Consider the following 21693-nt stretch of genomic DNA (forward strand, 5'->3'; position numbering starts at 1 on the left):
TATCACAAGAATAATATCAATTAAATATTAAAAAGTAACATATATGAGCTCTACCTTTATTGTAGTCCAAAATGACAGTATCATCGTGGTGTATATTGCCACTTCCTTCACCATCATCTATCCCTCCAATAAACTCATCCATCCTATATAAAATGCATAGACATGATTTATAATGTAGGAACATAAATCAGATTAAAACAACATCCCTAACTAAATATTTAAAAAAAAAAAAAAGCTTACAACTATTGGATATAATGAGTGTATCGTTTACAATTTAGCTAAAAAAATGAACATAAGAAAGGTGTTTGAATTCAAAGGTCCTAAAGCATATCCAATATTTAAAAAGTAAAAATTTAAAATAAAGAAACATAAATGAAGCAATGGAGGGTATATAAATGAAGATTCTATATGAGTAGTGATATTATCATACCTTCCAGGTTAATTGAATGATAGTATGAGATAGTTTTGGAAGATGCCCAAAGAGAAATGGAAGAATGCAGAATACCCAAGTCAAGCAAAAGGAAGATGCAAGATCATTTTGGAAGAAGAGACTTTCACGCTAAAACATAGCTAGCTAACAATGGGTAAATGAATCCATTTTTTTTAAGCACGCTTTTTCATGAGCCAAATTTTATTTTCTGGAGGAGAAACTTAAATTGGAACACAAACCGCCGTTCTTCTAGAACATGCAGAAAGCATTTTCAAAATTTTAATATTTGAAAATAAAAAGGTGACATGTGGCAATAAATGTATTGACGTGGTATAATATGACGTGGTACCACTGTGGTACCCAAGATTTTCTCTTAGCATCACAGCCAAGTGCAAAATGGTGTTGCCACATTTTTGTTCTTTGGAGTTGAGGAACTCATTATTCTCCTTAACTGATCCAACCAACATTTGCAGGGCCTCCAATTTAAAAGCAGATGTGCAGAACGACATCAAGGAGCAGTTTGTTTATACTAGTGATAAAAATATGGGCACCAATGGAAATGTTGAGGATATAATTTTATGAAAATATCGATGAAAATATCAATATTTACGGGAATGTCAATAAAATTACAAAAATTGTAAATATTTAATTTAAAATATATATTTTTACATATGAGATAATTAATATAATAAAGTAATATAAAAAATATATTAATTAGAATGCAATGATAATAAAATAGCTTATAAATATTAAAAATTATTGTAAGTAAAAAAATATAGTATTTGTTAGCATCAAACTATAAAAAATTTAACAAATAATACTAATATTTTTTATTTTGGGAAAAAAACTTTTTTCTCATATTTTATGTATGACACTGACAGGACATGTCCCGGGAACCCTCTTAGGACCTCCCAGGTGATCCCGCCTAGTGAAGTCCCACTGGACAATCTCTAGAAAATATTCAATGGAACCTTATGTTACAACATAGATAATCAACACCAGCACTAACATTAATACCTCAAATATATAAATATATATAAATATATATATATATATATATATAAATAAGTCTACAACCGGCCTACTGTACTACAGGCCATAACAATGCACATGAGTACTATGGTTTCTACTGAGTTCCATATTTAAAATCAGAGCATTCTAAGAGTATCAACAAGGTCTATGAGTACAAATAAGTAATAAATAAGTTCAGAAGATAACAATAGGTAAAGAGAGGATAAATACGTGTCAGGACCCGTCCAAAATTCCTTACTGGAACCCTAGACAAGCCCTGATCCTAGGAAAACCATACCGAACCCTCCAATGGAAAATCCGGTAGAACCTCCCCTAAGGGTTGGACTTACCACAAATTTCCTGCACTAAAAACACACTTCTATAATCATCTCCTTATTCCTCCCACAATACTACAAGTTGATTCCACAAATTTACAGCACTCCAAATGAATAACAGTAACTCAGTGCATAATGAATACATAAATGTCCGATACAGTATACAGAGCATTATACAAATAAATGTGAAATTAATACAACGTCAGATAAAGAAGCAATACAAGATGGAGAGGAAAAAGGGAAGAAATGCTTCTTGGACTTTCGGCAATGAACTGAGATGTTGGGCTCTCCCCGAACGATCAACGTCTCCCAAACTGGACCTAGGGGAACGGAATTTAAAAATATGAGATGCTAATCATCTCAATGAGTGATCCTATCTACTGTACAATTATAATACCACGATATTTAAGTAGATAAATAATAGTTAATTGGAAATTATATTTTCTCTCAAAACCCTTACAATTCTCTCGGTTGGAAAAGTTTCCCTTTTTAAAACACTTTCACAAAACCCTTTATTCGTATTCCCCGAAAACCAAGACGTCAATTTATTCAACTAAATATCAAATAAAATATAATAAGTCAAGCATCCAAAATTTATAATTAAAAGAAATTAATTTATTGAATAATTAAGTAAAGGAAAAATTAAATCAATTTAAAATCCCCCTTCAAATAAATAATAAAAACAACATTATTTATATTCTTAATTCCAATACAATTTCAAAATATTTATTGTAAAATCTCAGTTCTGAAATCACTTGATGCACCCACTATATACCAGTGGCGCCACCAGTATCCAGCGTCCCAAGGTACCGCCAGACAGGAGGTTATAGAGAGAAACCGGCATACGGTCACGTGGTGTCCCACCACGCCGCTGCAAACAGGTGTCTCGGCCATGGAGGGGCGGCCTACCCTCATCCGATGGCAAACACAGGACAACCCCATAAATCACCTGCGCGCTACTCACACCCACCTGCGCTCTAATCACATCCATGTGCACACTAATCACATCCATATATACAGAACACCAGTACGTGTATGGTGCATCTAAAAATCATTAAATCCACATATTTATTTTATATATCAAAATCTCAAATTTTCCATAACATACCGGGTTTATTCCATCCAATTAAACCCGTAAATTTACCACAATTCCATTTTCATCATCGTCAAAAATTCATCGCATAAATACCGTAATTTTCAAATCCACCAGCTCTCAATTCCACCAATTTAAATATTCAAATTTTCCAATGGCATAAATATTTCTGAAATATAATAAATTAAATTACATAATGTTCCATGGGCATAATTATAAAAATTGAAACCACCAACTTAACAAATATTTTCCTTGAAATATTTAAAAATCAAATCATGCCCAAAAACAATATTAAAACCACAAGAATTTCATATATAATTGAATTCCACAATCCTCAATACCATAAAATAATTTCCACATTACATAAATTTATATAATGCATATTTTTTTTAATCAAAATAAATCCACCAATAATTTCCACAATAAATCAATTAATATCAAAATCACAATGCCTCTATATATCAAATTTCCATAAAATCCAAATTTTCATAATTTGTCAAAAATCAAAATATGATTTAATTTATTCAAATATGGGCATCAAAATTTCCACATATAAATCCGCTAACTATTTGACACATAGAATATAAATTTCAAATATTCAATTCACATAAAATATTCACAAATTTAATTCCCGAAATTAATTTGAAGGTGGGTCACTCACCTGGAGCACGCAATTAACCTAAGATCCTCCATGGGATCAATTCCACGACTCATCCGTGCTCCTAGAACACAATTCACACACAGTCAAATAAATTAATATTTTATTCGGATAAATAATACCCGGTACCGGGGGGGTCTAACACAAACGTTAACCAAAATTGACAAATTATATGTCTATGGAAAGCTTGTGAGATGAGGATCACATTACCGACCTCCATTAAGCTCAATTCGACCGGCGGTGGCCGGAAAGCTTCGACCGGTCTTGATCCCTTCGTATCTTGCAAATCAACGGGAATTGAGTTAATTGGAGCTCAGAATTGGAATCAGAGTGTCCAAATTAGTGGAAAAGGACCGGTTGTAAGACCCGTGGCTGCCGAAAAACCGGTAAACCAGCGACACACCGACCGCCGGCGTTGGAGGCCGATCCCGACGCGTCCGCTAGCCATTCGGCCGAATATTTGGCCGCCGGTGTTGCCCAGCTGCGGGCTTTCACGTCGGCCGGCTCGTGGATCCTTCTGGTGGCCGGTGAGAACAAAAACGGTGAGGTCGAGAGGGAGAAAGGAAAGGAAAGGAAGAAGAAAAAAAAAAGAAGAAGGAAGAAGAAGAAGAAGAGGCTCGGGGTGGCTGGGCATTTTTTCCATGTGGGGGAAAAGAAAAAAAAAAGAAAAAAGAAAAGAAAAAGAAAGAGAAAGAAAATAAATTAAAAATAATTAAATAATATTGAAAATAATATTATTATATAAAATAATAATAAAATAATATGATATTAAGCATGGTTGACATGTGGCATCTCAACATGGTGACACATGGTCACATTTATTAAGTCACACGTGGCACATTGTTTCACGTTTAAAAATAATATTAAAATAATACAGTATTTGAAAAACTCTACAGGTTCATAACTTTCAAACCACATGTCCAAATCGGACGTGCTGCTAGTCTACGGACTCATATCGATGAGTACTTCACAACTGTGCATGAGTCAAAACTCAAATTTGCATGAATAAAAAAGTCAACTCCAGCATCCCTTGGACAGTTTGGACCTCAACTTGTTTTGCTCATAACTTTCAAACCGTAGCTCCGTTTTCGATGTGCTACTAGTCTACGAACTCGTGCCAACGTGTACTTCGTAACGGTACGTCAGTCAACCTAGAATTCCATCCGAGTCAAAAAGTCAACTTTTGACCCCTTGGTCAACGATCAAAGTCAAAGTCAACGGTCAACCTCGGTCAAAGTTGGAAAATTTCCGTTATACTTTGGGACAGGGTGTTACAATACGGCTGCTGTAGTGGAAGGAAACAAGCGATAAGCTGTGCGTGAGGTAGACTGCTACTAGTCGCCTGGGCCTAGGGGAACGAATTTAAAACAATAAAACATGAGATAAAGAATCTCAGTGAGTGGCATAGTATAATAGAAAAATAATGATTTACTTTTGAAAAATCTTTCTCTCAAGACCTCTCGTTCCACTCTTTTGAAAAGTTGCCCGTTTAAAATCATTTCACCAAAACCCAAACTTGTACCCTAATTAATACCATAAAAACTGATGCTCAAAAATATGAATGAACGATCATTGTGATATTATGAAATATCTCAAATCAAGATATAAACATTTGAGCATACACTATAATAAATACAGTTCCACCAAATAAATATGAAAATGCAGAAATCACCACAATATTTGTAAATCAACAATATATACAAACATATACAATGTACCATACGATGTATAAATATACAAACCGTGGGATATACCCACCTCACGACCCTCAATATATGAACGATGTCGTGGAAATAATAAATAACCATCGGGACATACCCAACTGCACGGTCCGTGGCAATAATAAACCGTTGGATGATATCCACCTCACGGCATCGTGGCAATAATAATAAACCGTCGGATAAACCCGACCTCACAGTCCATGGTAATAATAGATAACCGTTGGATGAAACCAATCTCACGGCACCGTGGTAATAATAATAAACCGTCGGATAAACCCGACCTCACAGTCCATGGTAATAATAGATGACCGTTGGATGAAACCAACCTCACGGCACCGTGGTAAACCCAACGCGCGGTAATATAATATAATATAATACTGATCCAAAGTATTGGCATTACCTGGTACATCAATTTAAAATAACCAATACAGTATACACGAAACAATCTTGTAAGATTGTATATATATACTTTTCCAAACAATACTGTATCATAAATTATAATTTAACATTTAAACTTCCACCGCTTAATTAAATCCTTCAAAACATTATTTCATACGAAAATCAAAAATACCACAGTGAAATATATTCACCATAAACCAATTTTAAGCACATAAAATTATAAAATATTTGATTGTGCTTAAAATTATATGATTTTCAATTTGGTTTCTCAAACCAAATAGTTTCCAAAATGATTTAAAATCTCAATTTAATTACCAAGATATTTAAATACCACAAGTCCATTTATGGAACCATTAAAATTGAAAATCACTTAAAATATTATCAAAAGTCATATAAAATGATAACACATATATGTGAAGCAAATATTTATATACGCATAAAACAACATTCCAATCAAATGATATATACGTAAAATATTTAAACCACATATATACTATACTATATACCCAAATCATTTAAAAATAATATAACCACTCACAGTATTATAGATGCTCACGCCTGCTCCTCTACAGGATCACATCTAGGCTCAACTCGAGTGCCTGTAATATAACAAAATATTCATCAGGCTCCAAACAACTAAACCAGAGACATTTGTGTAACTCAAATGTCTCTAAATAATTTATAGTACTATAAAATTACATAAATTGGACACCGGACAGTCCAATTATACCGCGTGTCCTTAGGATCCGGTACCCAAAATTGGAGATTTTCATTCGGAGCCTAATCTTTCAAAATTGAACCCCCAGTTAGGTCCTAATATTATCCAATTTCACTAATCTAACTTCAATTCTAACCAATTTATCCAAAACCATCCAAACACAGTCCCAATTTCTCCGAAAATTAACCAAATAACCCCAAAAATATGAAAATGATCAAACGACCTCCAAAATTCACAAATTATATGTCAACGGAAAGCCCAAGAGATAAGAAGTTCACCAGTGGTCTTACCTTGGTCTGGTGACTCCTCCGGTGACCGGAAAATTGATGTAAAGGTTCGGCCGAACTTGAACTTGAGAGATCTCTCAAATGATGGGGATTTTGGGTAATCTAACCATGGAAATGGGCTCAGAGGGGTCGAAAATGGTGGGATAGAGGTATGGATCGAGCTGAGTTGTCCGGAAAACACAAGAAAAGAGGAGAGAGAAAATTTCCGACCGTCAGGCTTCTCCGGCCCGATCTAGGCGCGTCCGGTGATTGGTGGCCGTGAAATTTTGCGGCCGAGCTCGCCTCTGTCCCCCGCTCCTCTCTAGCTTGTGCGTGTAGCAAGGTGGTGGCCGGAGATGGGTCAAACGGCGTAAACCCGGTTGAAGGTAAACACGGTCGGTTCGAGCCGTGGGTCTGGATTGTTTTCCTCAGGTTTTGGAAAGGAAATGAGTATTTTTGGGCTTTTTTTTTTCCTGTTTGGCACACTTACCAGGCTTATATAGAGCCTAAATCACTAACAGACAAAAATTAGGGACTGGTTTGGACACTGATATAAAACTTATGTTTAAACTTCTCAGAACCATAACTTTTTTATCCGTAACTCGGAATTTGGCGTGCCATCAGTCTGTGAACTCGTATCGACGAGATCTACACAATGGTACCTCAGTCAAACCAAAAATATTAACTGTTAAAAAAAGTCAACTCGAATCCACATATTGTTCACTTGGTCAAACTTGGTCAAACTTAGTTAAACTTATTTAATTATGTGTATTTTTGGTACGGGGTGTTACAGACACACTCTTAAAAATTTATAAAATATCATAATACAAATCTTAACTTTAAAATCAATAAATCATAAATCATAGAAGTGCTGTTCCAAAAAATATATAGAATATTCATCTAAACAAAAAAGAAAATGCATGTCAATGATTTTTTTTTTTTTGAAAAATCAATAAAATTAATATATAAATTTTGAAAATTAACATGCCATGTAAATTTCAAACTAATGTGGCCAAACATTATTAAACAATATTTACTTTTGATATGATAAGTTTTATTTAAAATCAATTTAAAAAATCAATAAATCAATTTTTTAATTTAATAAAATATGCAATTAATTGACATGGGCTAAATTTTGAACTTACGGTGTATATATATATATATATATTACTTTTAATTAAAAATTTGTAATATTTAAGGGAGTATTTTTAATTTAAAATGAGTTATAGATTTTAAAGAAACTTGATGAATTATAATGGAATTCTATAAATTTTATAAACAATTTATAAGAATCCAACGAAATCTTTAGGATTAAGGTTGGATTTCATATTGATATTTTTTTTTCATAATTTCATTGTTTAAATCTTTTCAAATTTATTAAAATTTATTATTTTTTAAAATTTTTTAAAATCAATTACTTTTTAAATACTATTAGATTTTTAAAAAAAATTATAAAATTCTAATTGAACATTTCTAAATTTTAATAAATTTTTATAAAATCTATTAAAATTTAAATTAAATATCATTGAATTTGTAGATTTTACTTTAAAATATAAATCCAACATCTTAAAATTTTTAAATATTTTTAAAATCTTTTAAATTCTATCCCTAGAATGAATATACCCTTTAGAATACCATACAGCTGGATACTCCTTTGCATCATCTAATCCCACGTGGATTATTTTCCCATGTCAAATAACAAGTCACTTTCTAAGCTCCTTCTGTCCCAAATACGGTTCACTTACAGCTCACATTCTCTCTCTTCTACAACCAAATCCAAAATCTCTCTCTCTCTCTCTCTCTCTCTTTCTGCAACCAAAGTTGATTTTCACTCTCTCTCTCTCTCTCTCTCTCTCTCTCTCTCTCTCTTCTACAGCCAAAATTCGTAATCCTATTTCATCCCCCCAAAAAAAAAAAAAAGTTCCAAAATCGTCACACAAACTCTTTTTCATCAATATACTGCACAATAATGAGAACCGGGATCTTCTCGTGAGCTCTCTGCGCAATATCGGTGAAATCCTTCCCTTCTCTATCAATATTGATGCTCACCGAAATCCGACATTGTCGTCGACATTTCACTGAAGTCGGCGACTTTTTCTTCCCTATATGTAATATATCCAAATTCTTTAGAATCTATTTATCATGGATGATCTCAATTTCAAAGTTTTTTTGAATTGGCTGCAGGTATTTTTTAAATTCTGAGCATGTATCATAAAAATATTTTATATGATTCCATTTTGTCATTGTTGAAGTCTAGAAGGAGGGTTTTTTTTTGTTTTTTTGTTTTTTAATTATTGTTATTATTTTTACTTTTATTTATTTATTTATTTTTAAAGATAGAAGAAGAAGAAAAAGAAGCAAAGGAGGACGTTTGGTCCTTGTTTTTGTGCAGATGAGAGACTCTGGCTGTGACAGAAAGAAGAAGAGAGAGAGAGCCTGTGGCTGGTTGTGAGAGATAGGAGGGATTGGTTAATGTGACCTAAAGCAATCCACGTGGCTAGAAATGAGATGAAGGCGTACTGAGTGGGTTAGTACTCCAGGAGTACAAGAAATTTTTTCCAGCAGAACATAGCAGTTATCTCTCCTTTCAGTTTGCTTGACTCCAAAGCCCTGTCTCACCAATTAATTGGTGACATGTCATATTTTATAAATAAATTGCTGACACCCCATATTATATAAACTATGTTAAGAGTCATCCATTTTTTATCCTTTTTTATTTAATTAAATTTTTTTCCGTAGCGATCCAAATTTAATAAACTTTCGAATCGGTTTTTCATCTAATTAATATATATATATATATTTTTTTTTTGGTTTTTGGGTGAATCATCCATTATGTATTAGAGAGTAAAAAAAAAAAAAAAAAAGTGGGACGTATAATTATAGGGATAAATCAAAGTTTAAAGGCTACTACTCCCCCATTGCATATATTTAGAAAATACTGCGACCTTGTTACATTTTATTACCGAAGTTTATAATAACTACTTAATTGCATATACATATATATGCATAGAGAAAATAAAGTAGCTAGCCAGCTAGGCAGCAAGATGATTTACAACAGAGGGGAATGTTGGGGATCTGTGACGGTCTTCTAAATGTGTGGGTGATCTGAATCAACCATGTGGGGCAATATTTCTTCACAGGCTTATAAAGCATTCGAATTGTGTGGAGCAGAATGACGATTCCAAACATCCCATTCCAACTATAAAAGAGCCCCTCGTAGATTATGTATACCAAATCCTTGATATCCGTAGGAAGCACCAAATAAACTCCTTCCATAAAGGTAAGCGCCGTAAACGTCACAGCAACGCAAATGGCTAAATTGAAAAACCACTTACAAAGCCTAAACTTGACAGGGAATCCAGAAATAAGCAAAAATATTACAGTGAGCGATGCAAGGAAAGCGGTGGTATCATAAGCTAGAAATCTGATAAACTCATCTCTATGGAGATTCGGTAACACTGCGGTTCCTGCCAGGCATCTATCTTCTTTGCCGCAATCAAATCCATGGCTAAGCTCTGTAGTGTTTGTATTTTGTTGCCAGACACCACCAGGCGGGTTGAGTGCAGCTTGGAATGTCATTGTTGCGATCACAGTAGCCACTATCATCAATGCTCCACTTCTATCTTTTATCCAATCCACATCGTATGTCTTCAAGTGGTTAATGAATTTGTTCCACCAATACTTCCAACAACTAATACTTGCTGTTTCTGAATCTGATGGTTCAGGATTATCACGTTTTTGTGTTTGGAGACCCATTAGTCGTACATCATGAATAATATTTTGTATTTTGACACATTTGAAGTCTTTCGGAAGGTGCTGTATCATTTCAAAGGCTGTAAAACCGCTCTTGTTCAAGATACTATTTGCTTCCCTTGTCATTTCAGGTATCGAAACCAAGAATTTTATAGTCTGCCACCAACACATCATGCCATTAATTTTATTTAACAACCAAATCTCTAGATAGCGAAGTCACTGCCAAATCTCTCTTATGAAAATTAATAACTAAATGTAGGACCATCAATATATATATATACATATTTTCTTCTTTTTTTCTTTTTTTTCTGCCATTCAGTCATGGGCCCATGGGCGGACAGCTACCCACATAGGGCGCGTGCCGCCTCTGCCCCACTTTCGACCATGCGAAGATGTTACTGGGAAGCGTGGTCGATAATTATAATTTGTTAAATATTTTTTAAAAAAAATTATAAATTTGAATTAAAAAAAACAATGAAATCTAACACATACGAGTTGAGTTACTTTTAATTTAGAGCTAATGTTATTATTATTTTTTTCTGCCTTAACTTTATAGTTAATTTAGATAGTCAATAAAATCTAATTAATATTAACTAGTATTTACTATAAGTAAATTATACATAATTATATAAAGAATAATAAAAGATAAAAGCTAAAAAAATCAACTATGTTATGTAATGGCACCTTTTTTTTTTTTTTTTTTTTTGTATTTTGTCTTTCTGTTTTCTATTTTAGTATTTTATCACCTATATATGTATGTAAACAGATATATGTATATATCTTAGTTTTATACTTATTTACAATAATAACTATTTAAAATAATTGAAATATATAATGTTTTTAGCAAAATAATCACTATATCAAATATATATTTTTTGTCATTTAATTATTTATTAAAAAAAGAATTATGTAATTAATACTTAGTTGTCTACTATTTTTTGTTTTAATTACATAGAAATTGAGTCGCCAAATTTTTTAATTTAATTATACATTTCTTCAGGTTATATATATATATAAATATATATATATAATTCACTGTGAAAATTAAATTTTTTTTCTTCTCCAGAGCGTAAAAATGTTTATTTTCTTCTCATAAATTTGTCCAGCATGAATAGCAAATCAAATTTGTCAAAAGCATTGAAATTACATTTTCTCTCAAAAATTTTAAAGAAAGATGAAAAAGAATATTTAACCCTACCTAGTTTAGTGAAGATTTCAATTTTTATTTTTTTTGGGTAAATGAGTGAATGTTTTAGTTAGTTAGATATAATGATATAGCAAAAGATGTTTAGATGTTTTTGGTTCCAAACTATAAATTTGAGAACAACACCAAAACACGACCCGACCAACCCCCCCCCCCCCCCCCCCCCCCCCCCCAAAAAAAAAAGAAAAGGAACAATCTAACCATGCATCCTTTTACAACCACCCCCCCCGGGAAAAAAAAAAGAAGAAAAAAAAAAAAAACAAAAGGGGGAAAATGTAACCATGCCCCCGGCAAAATCTTTTGCGTCCTCTACTGCATTCAGCTAGAATATATTAAAGAGTTCACTGCTGACTCTAACTTAATTCCTAAACAGCAAATTAAGATATAGATATGCATGTCCTCAATTACAAAATGACAAAAGTTGGCTTCAATTAATGTTATTTAATGCATATATATAGGTACCTCAATTTGCTTTAGCATCACAGCCAAGTGCAAAATGGTGTTGCCACATTTCTGGTCTTTGGAGTTGAGGAACTCACTATTCTCCTTAACTGATCCAACCAACATTTGCAGAGCCTCCAATTGGTTAAACTGAACACACAAATGTAAAATTGTTTCTCCTTCATTAAGATTCTCCAGAATTGAGTTGGGTTCGGCTCCAATAAGAAGTTGAATGACCTGAAGGCGTCCTCTCATGGCCGCATAATGAAGAGGGATTTTGCCATCTTCATCTCTAACAAAACACATACCTTTATTTGCTTCTATTAATGCCTGCACCGTCTCAGTGTGGCCCTCGGCTGAAGCCAAGTGAAGAGGTGAACGTTTGTGGAAGTCCAACTCCTCAGCAAGTTTAGGCCCTTTAGGGTTGTGAGAAAGAAGTTGTTTGGTAAAATTAAGGTGGCCAAGCATAGCTGATATGTGAAGAGGAGTCTCGCCAAAAGGGTTGACAGATAGCTTGCTTAGAGTTAAAGGGTCTTCCTCCATCAATGAATTCAAAGTGGCTACACATCCTTCGCTTGACGCTTTGTAGAGTCTCATCATTCTATCATCTTCGTCACGTCTTAATTCCATTGGTTTTGCCTAGGCATAAAAACTTAAAAGAGTACTGCAGTGAGATCGTCTAGTCGGTATTTCTATCCAAAACCCCTAAAATATCTCCATCAAGAAAAACAGCACTAAAACAATTTGTTATATAAATGTACTCGAGCAATGTGTGGGGATATATCTATATATATATATATATATATAAAGTAAAAGTAAGTACTTTTTTTCTTTTAAAAAAGTTTTTTTTTTTTTTTCTTTTGGCGAATAAGTAATAATATTTTTTTGGTCAATAAAGTAAAAGTAATATTTAGTGCTACGCCAACAAAAAAGTTTAAATATATATATAAAATAAAGGACGCTCCGAGATTTTTGGATGGTATGTCACGTACAAACAATTTCGTATTATAATTAATATCTACTATAGAGTACTTTATTCTACATATACGGTACACCAGCTTTAATTAGAATGCTAGGTTCATAGCTAAATACACGCAATCAACTTTTTTTTTTTTTTTGGATGAAAGCGCAATCCGGATTTTGTTTAGTGTGCCCAATTTTATTTTCTATATAAAGATATATAAAATAATAATTTGGCTAAAGAATACATATATGCTTAATTATTAAATAAAATATTCCATGCACTATTGCTGATGATATATGCAGATAAAGTTTTTTATGCTGTAGAGTCACGTTTTGTATGCGTTGTCCTCATAACTACAGGAACGTCATTGCTCACATCACAATCTACCGTCATCATCTTTGCATCTCCCCTTCGAAATTTTGATCCAAACATGTTCTGCTTCGTATAAATCTCACAAGTCGATATGAAATATCGTTTTACAATTTGTCGATTTGAAATATCGTTATAATTTTTTTTTTTTATAATAGTCATCCACATACATATATGATGGTGTAGATTGGAATTAAATTAAATTACATGTTATTTAGAGATATGCATTGGCACACAAGTAAATGTGTATCATTATATATAAAAATATATTGTTTCTATATTATATTTTTGATGTTCAACTTTAACACTTGCCATCTAACATGGTTTTCAATGTAAAAATGAGATATATAATTGCAAAAATAAAAAATTGTTTTTAATATATCACGTTAAATATATATCGTTTAATGAATGATACAAGTCTTACTAATTATTTAATTATTATGTACTTGGTGCTTTAGTTTTTTATTTTTATTTTATTTTATTTTTTTTTAAAAGTGTTGAAAATATTATATTTTTATAATCTTTTTAAAAATATTTTATGATCTTTTTTTTTAAGAATTTTTTTTTTATAATCTTAAAAGGACAGTTTTTTTTTTATGATAAAAACATAGAATTACTTCAATAACATTACTTCAATAACAATATATAACAAAAATGAAATTATAAGAAAATAAATTTATTAGCAACATTTTGAATAAAAATAAGAAATACGTGCAATGAAAGAAAACATTTGCATAAGCAAGAAAGGTAAGGTTTGTGCGTGTTGTTATTAATCTGTGGTACATAATTAAATAGACAATTAGAAAATTATTTTAACCCTACATTTTTCAACTCATCCTCAAAAAAAAAAAAAATAATAATAATAATAACTATATAAATATATAAAGTGAGAGGGGATTAAATGACAAAGAAAGAAGTCCTAATCCTAAATGCTAAACCGTAAACCGACACGTAAACAATAATTCGAAGGCAATATGTAAGCGTGCAAAATATAATGTAGTTGAGACCCCTTTAAATAACTTGCTTTGGCCCGGTTTAAAGAAGAAGATGGGGAGGACTGTAGTTTCGGAATCCAGATTTTCTGTTTGTTTGTTTTTTTTTTTTTTTTTCCTCGTCTTTCATTTTCTCCGTTATTGAGATGATACCATATAAATTATTTAAATGCATTAGCAAAGAAATATAAATTAAAAAAATTAAGTGAAAATGATAGCTGCAATAAGTGAGATTCTACAATAATTGAACATAAACTGCGACAAAATCTCCATCAGCAATTTCTTTCAAAGTGCGTTCTGACATGTTAAATTTGTCCTAGTGGCGTGAAAGTATAGGCTGGGCTATTCAATACTTGAGTCCTCTTAAGTCTACTCCAGTCGTCGCACAAGCCAGCTGGTCCGCTCACTCACTAGAAAGTTAGACTAGCAGACTCGTGGCAGACTCAAATTAAAAGTTTAAAAGCTGATGTTTTTTCATCCAAAAAAAAATTAAAAATTAAAAATTAAAGGCAGATGTATGGAATGAGATAACGAAGAATTGGTCTTATATTTTTATAATCTTTTTTTTTTTAAGAATTTTGTTATAATTTTTAAACGACAAATTTTTTTATGATAAGAACATTATATAACAAAAATAAATTATAAGAAAATAAATTTATTAGCAACATTTTGATTAAAAGTAAGAAACACATGCAATAATAGAAAACATTTGCGTAAACAAGAAAGGTATGGTTTGTGCTTGTTGCTATTAATCTGTAGTACATAATTAAATAGACAATTAGAAAATTATTTTAACCACTACAATTTTCATTTCATCCTCAAAAATAAATAAATAAATAAATAATGATAACTATATAAATAAATAAATAAAGTGAGAGGGGATAATGACAAAGAAAGAAGTTCTAATACTAAATGCTAAACCGTAAACCAACACAGAAATAATAATTCGAAGCCAATACGTAAGAGGTTTTATAATTATATGATATAGTTGAGACCCCTTTAAATAACTTGCTTTGGCCGGGCTTGAAAGAAGAAGAAGATGGAGAGACTGTAGATTTGGAATCCAGATTTACCGTCTGGTTTTTTTTTTCTTTTTTTTTTTTTTTCTCGTCTTTCATTTTTCTCCATTATTGTAATGATATTATATATATTATTTAAATGCATTCGCAAAGAAATATAAATAGAAAAAAAATTATGTGAAAATGATAGCTGCAATTAGTGAGATTCTACAATGATTGAACATAAACTGAGACAAAATCTCCATCAGCAATTTCGTTCAAAGTGCGTTATGACATATTAAATTTGTCCCAGTGGCTTTAAACTATAGGCTGGACTATTCAATACTTGAGCACTATCAAGTCTACTACTCCAGTCGTCGCGCAAGCCAGCCAGTCCGCTCATTCATTAGAAAGTTAGACTCGCAGACTCAAATTAAAAATTTGAAAGCTCATGTTTTTTCACCAAAAAAATAATGATAATAATAATTAAAAATTAAAAGCAGATTTTTTTCACCAAAAAAAAAAAAATAATAATATAATAATTAAAAATTAAAAGCAGATGCATGGAACGACATAATGAAGGCAAAGAAGCTGTCTAGCATCTTCTTCTGTCGTATTTTCAATCAAATCTGGGAGACACAAATCCACAAATCCACAATCGGACAAGGCAGATGATCCCTAGAAAAGGTACATGTTGTGGAAAAAGAATTTGAGATATTATAACTTTTTTGTTAGAGAAGATAAGATAATAATAAACAAATATATTAGTCAAGATATATAAGATGATAACAAATTAATGTATTAATTTAATTTCTATAATTTTCAACAGGGGACTGCAATTATGTCCAATAACAGATAATTAAGTTTAGCTAAAAAATTATTTCTTATGAATTGATCTCAAATTCCCACCAATGGCCAAAAAAATAAATAAATAAATAAATAAAGAAAAAGGAAGAAGTATTATAAACGCCTTGGGCATCCTCACAAATTTTGTTACTGTATTTCGCAATAACTATAGCTAGGCTGAACAATATGAACTAATTAATTAACATAAGGAACAAAATTAAGAGCTAAGCATATATATACATATATATAGATATATAGAAATGCTACGGTGTGTGGACATCTTTTCTTAAACAATTAATAAGTTCATTATTAATAATTAGCTGAAACACTCTAGGAACTTTTTCTTTATGGTTTTTTGGGATCGAACTGCAGGAACTACTTACTCATCCAATTAGACTCTTGATCTTCTTTGAACTTGGTACGGGGCATAATATATTTTAAGCTTGAAATTAATTATTCCAAGAAATCCAATCCCAATCAATTAAAAATACGAAAAGAAAAAGAGCTTAATCAATTCATAAATCTTCAATAAGTAGATTGATTTGGAGTCACCATGTTAACTGCATATATATAGGTAAGCGCCATGGATCTAAGAATGGCACACATGCATACTGTCAACATCCCACATGAAACGCCTATTTTTTTAGAGCCAATCCACTAAATAGCAAAAGGGTGAAAGTGAGAGAAGCAACAAAACTCACAGAATTGTATGTTATGAATTTGAGAAAACCATTTTTCCAATGTATGCAAACACAGAGGCTCTAGCTCCGTATACATTGGTTTCATTTCAGTTCAGTCCCTGAGAGGAATCGCAGACAATTTCTTGCCAAACAACACCTGCTGGGTTAACTGCAGCTCGGAAAGCGATTGTTGGAGTTCCTGTAGCTACCACCAATAATGTGTGTTCATTTCTCCTAAGAAAACCACTATCGTTTATCAGTTTCTCATCTCCAGGATTAGCAAAAATGCTTTCTCAAATAATTCTTGACTTTCATTGTTAGGATGAGAAGCAAACGTATCCACTTGTACCACCTCTTGAACTGCAAATGCAAGAAAATTACAATCAACCCCTCCAATTGAGGACTACCTGTCCTCAAGTTGCCTCCACCACAATGCTAATGGCATGGTCTCTTCCATGTAGGAGGCTGGCATGGAGGGTCTCCATTGCCCAACCACCTTGACATGAAATTTTTGTCATCAATTTTTGATAGATCATGAGATTCTTCTTCACCATTGTGGTCCACCACCTGCTGTTATCACTTGTTAAGGTTTGGGGTTTCACTCTAAAATGTTAACACAATAAGAAGAGTAACTCAAGCTTCTTATATACCTTTAGGATCCCCATGTTTAGCCAATGTGGAACTTTTTCCTACCAATAGGGGATTTTGTTTGCACACTCACTCTATCACTCAACCTATCCCCTCATTACGGCATAGTGAACAGGAATTACTCCATCCTGGTCTGGAAGCCTGCAAGCATGGAGATTTGCATATAACAAGGCTTTAACAGTGTGAATGCAACCCTTGTGGAAGCTCACTGGAGGGGTGTGCATTTGAAGGAGTCCAACAAGGTAGCAAGTTTTGGTGCGAGAGTAAGAAGGGTTTGTGTAACACCCTGTACCAAAATACACATATTTTAAACAAGTTTGATCAAGTTGACTAAGTTTGACCAAGTGAATAATATGTGAGTCCAAGTTGACTTTTTCAATAGCCAATATTTTTGGTTTGACTGAGGTACCATTGTGTAGATTTCATTGATACGAGTTCATAGACTAGTGGCACGTCAAATTCTGAGTTACAGATAAAAATTTATGGTTCTGATAAGTTTTAAGCATAAGTTTTACATCAGTATCCAAACCAGTCCCCAATTTTCATCTGTTAGTGACCCAAGATTTTATATAAATGTGCGAAAGCATGCCCAGTAGGAAGAGAGTTCCAAAATACCCATTTTGTCACCTAAACCCAAGAAATTTCTCTCTAGAACCACAGACCTAAAGTGGGTCATTTCGAACCCGGTTTTCACCTAACCAGGTCATTGCCATTTTGCCCATTTTGGCTACCAATCTATTACATCCGCGGGTCATGGAGGAAGCCCACGTTGAGGCGATTTTGATCATGAAATTTCATGATGAATGGCGGCTGAACGCGCCCAAATCAGGCCGGTGAAGTCCGCGGTGGCCGGCGAGGTGGGTCATCGGATTTTCTTTATTTTTGGCCGATTGTAACACCCCGTCCCGAAGTACATTGGAAATTTCTCAAATTTGACCAAGGTTAATCGGGTTTGACCGTCGTTGACCGAGAAGGGGTCAAATGTTGACTTTTTGCTCCTGATGGAATTTCACATTGACCGAGATACCGTTACGAAGTACACGTTGTCATGAGTCCATAGACTAGTAGCACGTTAAAAACGGAGCTACAGTTTGAAAGTTATAAGTAAAACAAGTTGATATCCAAATTGTCCAAGGGGTGCCAGAGTTGATTTTTTGTTCATGCAAGGTTGAGTTTTGACTCATATATGATTGTAAAGTACTCATCGATACGAGTTCATAGACTAGCGATACATTCGATTTGGATATGTGGTTTGAAAGTTATGGACCTGTAGAATTTTTCAAATACAGTATTATTTTAATATTATTTTTATACAATACTATTATTTTAATATTATTTAATTATTTTATTTTATATTCTTTTTATTTCTTTTTCTTTTTCTTTTTCTTTTTTTCTTTTTTTTTCTTCCCCCACGTGGGAAAAAACAGCCCAGCCCTCCCCGAATTCTTTCTTCTTCTTCTTCCTTCTCCTTCCTTTTCCTCCTCTTGGGTCCTTGTCGTTTCTCAGTTTCCGATCACTGGACAGCCACACGCGCTGGCCAGGGAAAGAGCCCAGTCCCCAGTGACGCCGACCTCCAAATTTCCCGGCTAGACGCCGCCGGACGGGCCCAGATCGGGCCGGTGAGGTCGGTGGCGGTGGTTTGAGTTTTTCTGGCGATTCTCACCGTTTTCGGCCAACCCAGTCCGGTCTTCCACCCATTTCCCCCTATATTGGGTCCTCTGAGTTCAAATATGGTCTCCAATTGTTTAAATTCGAAGTGGTTCGCGAGTTATGAGGAGGTGAAGTTCGGCCGGTACTTCCTAGGCAAATTCCGACCACCACCGACGGAATTGGGGTCAATGGAGGCCGGTAATATAATCCTCGTTCCACAAGCTTTGATTCAGTATATTACTCATAAATTTTGGTTAACGTTTGTGTTAAATCCTCTGGGTACCGGGTATTATTTATCCGAATAAAATATTAATTTATTTGAGATGTGTAATATTGTTGTTCTAGGAACACGTGTCCGTCGTGGAATTGATCCCATGGAGGATCTTAGGTAAATTGTGTGCTCGAGGTGAGTGACCCAACTTTAAAACTATTTTGGGTTGATTAATTATATTTATTTTGTGTTAAATTGATATTTAGAAATATGCTCATGTGGTGGAATTTAAGTATAATTGTGGTAAAAATTTGATTATATATATATATATATATGCATATTGATGCTAAATGGAAATTTGGTTTATTAAGAAATTCTTGATTATTATTATTGTGATTTAATTGTATTTATTACACATGAGCAAGGTGTTTTCATTTAATTAATTGTATTTGGATTTTAATATTATTTTTGGGCATGATTTGATTTTAAATATTTCAAGAAAAATATTGGTTTAAGTTTGGTGGTTTCAAATAATATAATTATGCTTGTGGAATATTATTTAATTGATTTTATGATTTGGAAAAAAATTATTTGTATATTATTATCGGTGGATTTATGCTGGAAATATTAAAGGAAAATGTGGGAATGTGAGCTTGAAAAATGGTATAATTTCCAAGGTAAATTTTGGAAAAATTAGATATTTTAATAATAAACTTGTTTATTTGTTTCAGACGTACTCATACAGTACTGGTGTTCTGTACTGTGTATGTGGATGAGCGTGCAAGTTATAATGTCTCCCGTGAGTTGCCATCAGACCGAGGGCAGGCAAGTTTGATATTGGCCATAAGCCGCCCCCCTCCATGGCCGGGATGACGGTTTAAGCAGCAGCGCTATCGGAACGCCGAAGTGACTGTATGCAAGTTTCTCTCTTTAACCTCCTGTTACACGGTGCTCGGGAAGCTAGATATCGTGGGACATCACTGGTATATAGTGTGGTGCGTCGAGTAATTATTTTTTTGATATAAATTTCAATTCCTAAAGTTTTAAAGTAGTATTTAAATTAGAATGTATTTAATGTTGTTTTTATTATTATTTAAATTTAAAACTTTACACAAATTTTATGAAATTGATATCGTCATTTTATTACCTATTCTCATAAATGTTTAAAAGTTATTTGTCTTGATTTTATCATTTAAATCGATTGATATTTTAAAATAAATTCTATTATATTTTTATCATTTGTTTTATATCGATGTTTAAATTGATTTAAAATGTTTCTTTGATTATTTCATTGATTTAATTAATAAATTTTATAATTTATATATTGGGTTTATTTTTGTTCTTATGCCAAATTTCTTTAATATAAGTTTATTTATGATTTTATTTATTGTATCTAATGATGTCTTATTCTATATTTCCATTATAAATTTTGGATCTTTAAATTCTTGTATATTATTTGTTTATGACATTTATTAATCATTTAGTAATTGTTACAATATTATTTTTATTTTATTTCTATTTTATTTTCATTATAAATTTTGGATCCTTGATCTATTATACTTTTTTTGATATTTACTTAACTAATTGTTTCCTTGGTTTTCGGGGAATACAAATAACGGGTTTGGCGAAAATGTTTTAAAAGGGAAACTTTTCCAACGGAGTGAATGGTGAGGGTTTTGAGAGAAAATATTATTTTCAATTAATTATTATTTACTTACTTATTTATTCTTAATTAATCAAGTGTACTATAATTATTATTACTGTTAAAATTGTACAGTAGATAGGGTCACTCACTGCGATGATTAACATCTCATATTTTTAAATTCTGTTCCCCTATGTACAAGGATTGGGAGACGTTGATCGTCCGGGACGAGCCCGACATCTCAGTTCATTGCTGAAAGTCCAAGAAACATTTCTTCCTTTTTTCCTCCTCATCTTGTATTGCTTCATCTGACATTGTATTAATTTCATATTTATTTGTATAATGTCTGTATACTGTATTAGACACATTTTATTAAATACTGGATTAATTCCCTGTTATTATTTTGAAGTGCAGCAAATTTGTGGAATTAAATTGTAGTAATATGGGAGGAATAAGGTGGTGTATATAGAAGTGTGTTTTCAGTGCAGGAAAATTATGGTAAGTCCAACCTTTAAGGGAGGTTCTGCCGGATTTTCCATTGGAGGGTCTGGTAGGGTTTCTTTGGGATCAGGGCTTGTTTAGGGTTCTGGTGAAGAATTTTGGACAGGTCCTGACAGTTTCAGGTCAACCCATACACATTTTCTACTATTTTTGACCCTTCTGA

At 32.7% G+C, this 21693-nt stretch overlaps 1 protein-coding gene across 2 annotated transcripts in view; it reads right to left on the bottom strand.

Annotated features, from left to right (window-relative positions):
• The window catches only part of LOC107404825 (ankyrin repeat-containing protein BDA1-like), a 32169-nt gene extending 19385 nt beyond the window's left edge, over positions 1-12784 (bottom strand). The window contains exons 1-2 of one of the 2 annotated variants that reach the window (XM_016047258.4): positions 12051-12783; positions 9656-10540 (exon numbers count right to left, since the gene is read on the bottom strand). In XM_016047258.4, the coding sequence (XP_015902744.4) occupies positions 9656-10540; positions 12051-12659 (1494 nt within the window). In that variant the 5' untranslated portion in view covers positions 12660-12783. Of the gene's footprint in view, positions 1-9655; positions 10541-12050 lie in introns of those variants that run through there. The other variant, XM_060815047.1, reaches the window with a different exon arrangement.
• Between the last annotated feature and the right edge of the window lie 8909 nt (positions 12785-21693).

This window comes from Ziziphus jujuba, chromosome 1, assembly GCF_031755915.1.
Source record: "Ziziphus jujuba cultivar Dongzao chromosome 1, ASM3175591v1".
NCBI lineage: Eukaryota > Viridiplantae > Streptophyta > Magnoliopsida > Rosales > Rhamnaceae > Ziziphus > Ziziphus jujuba.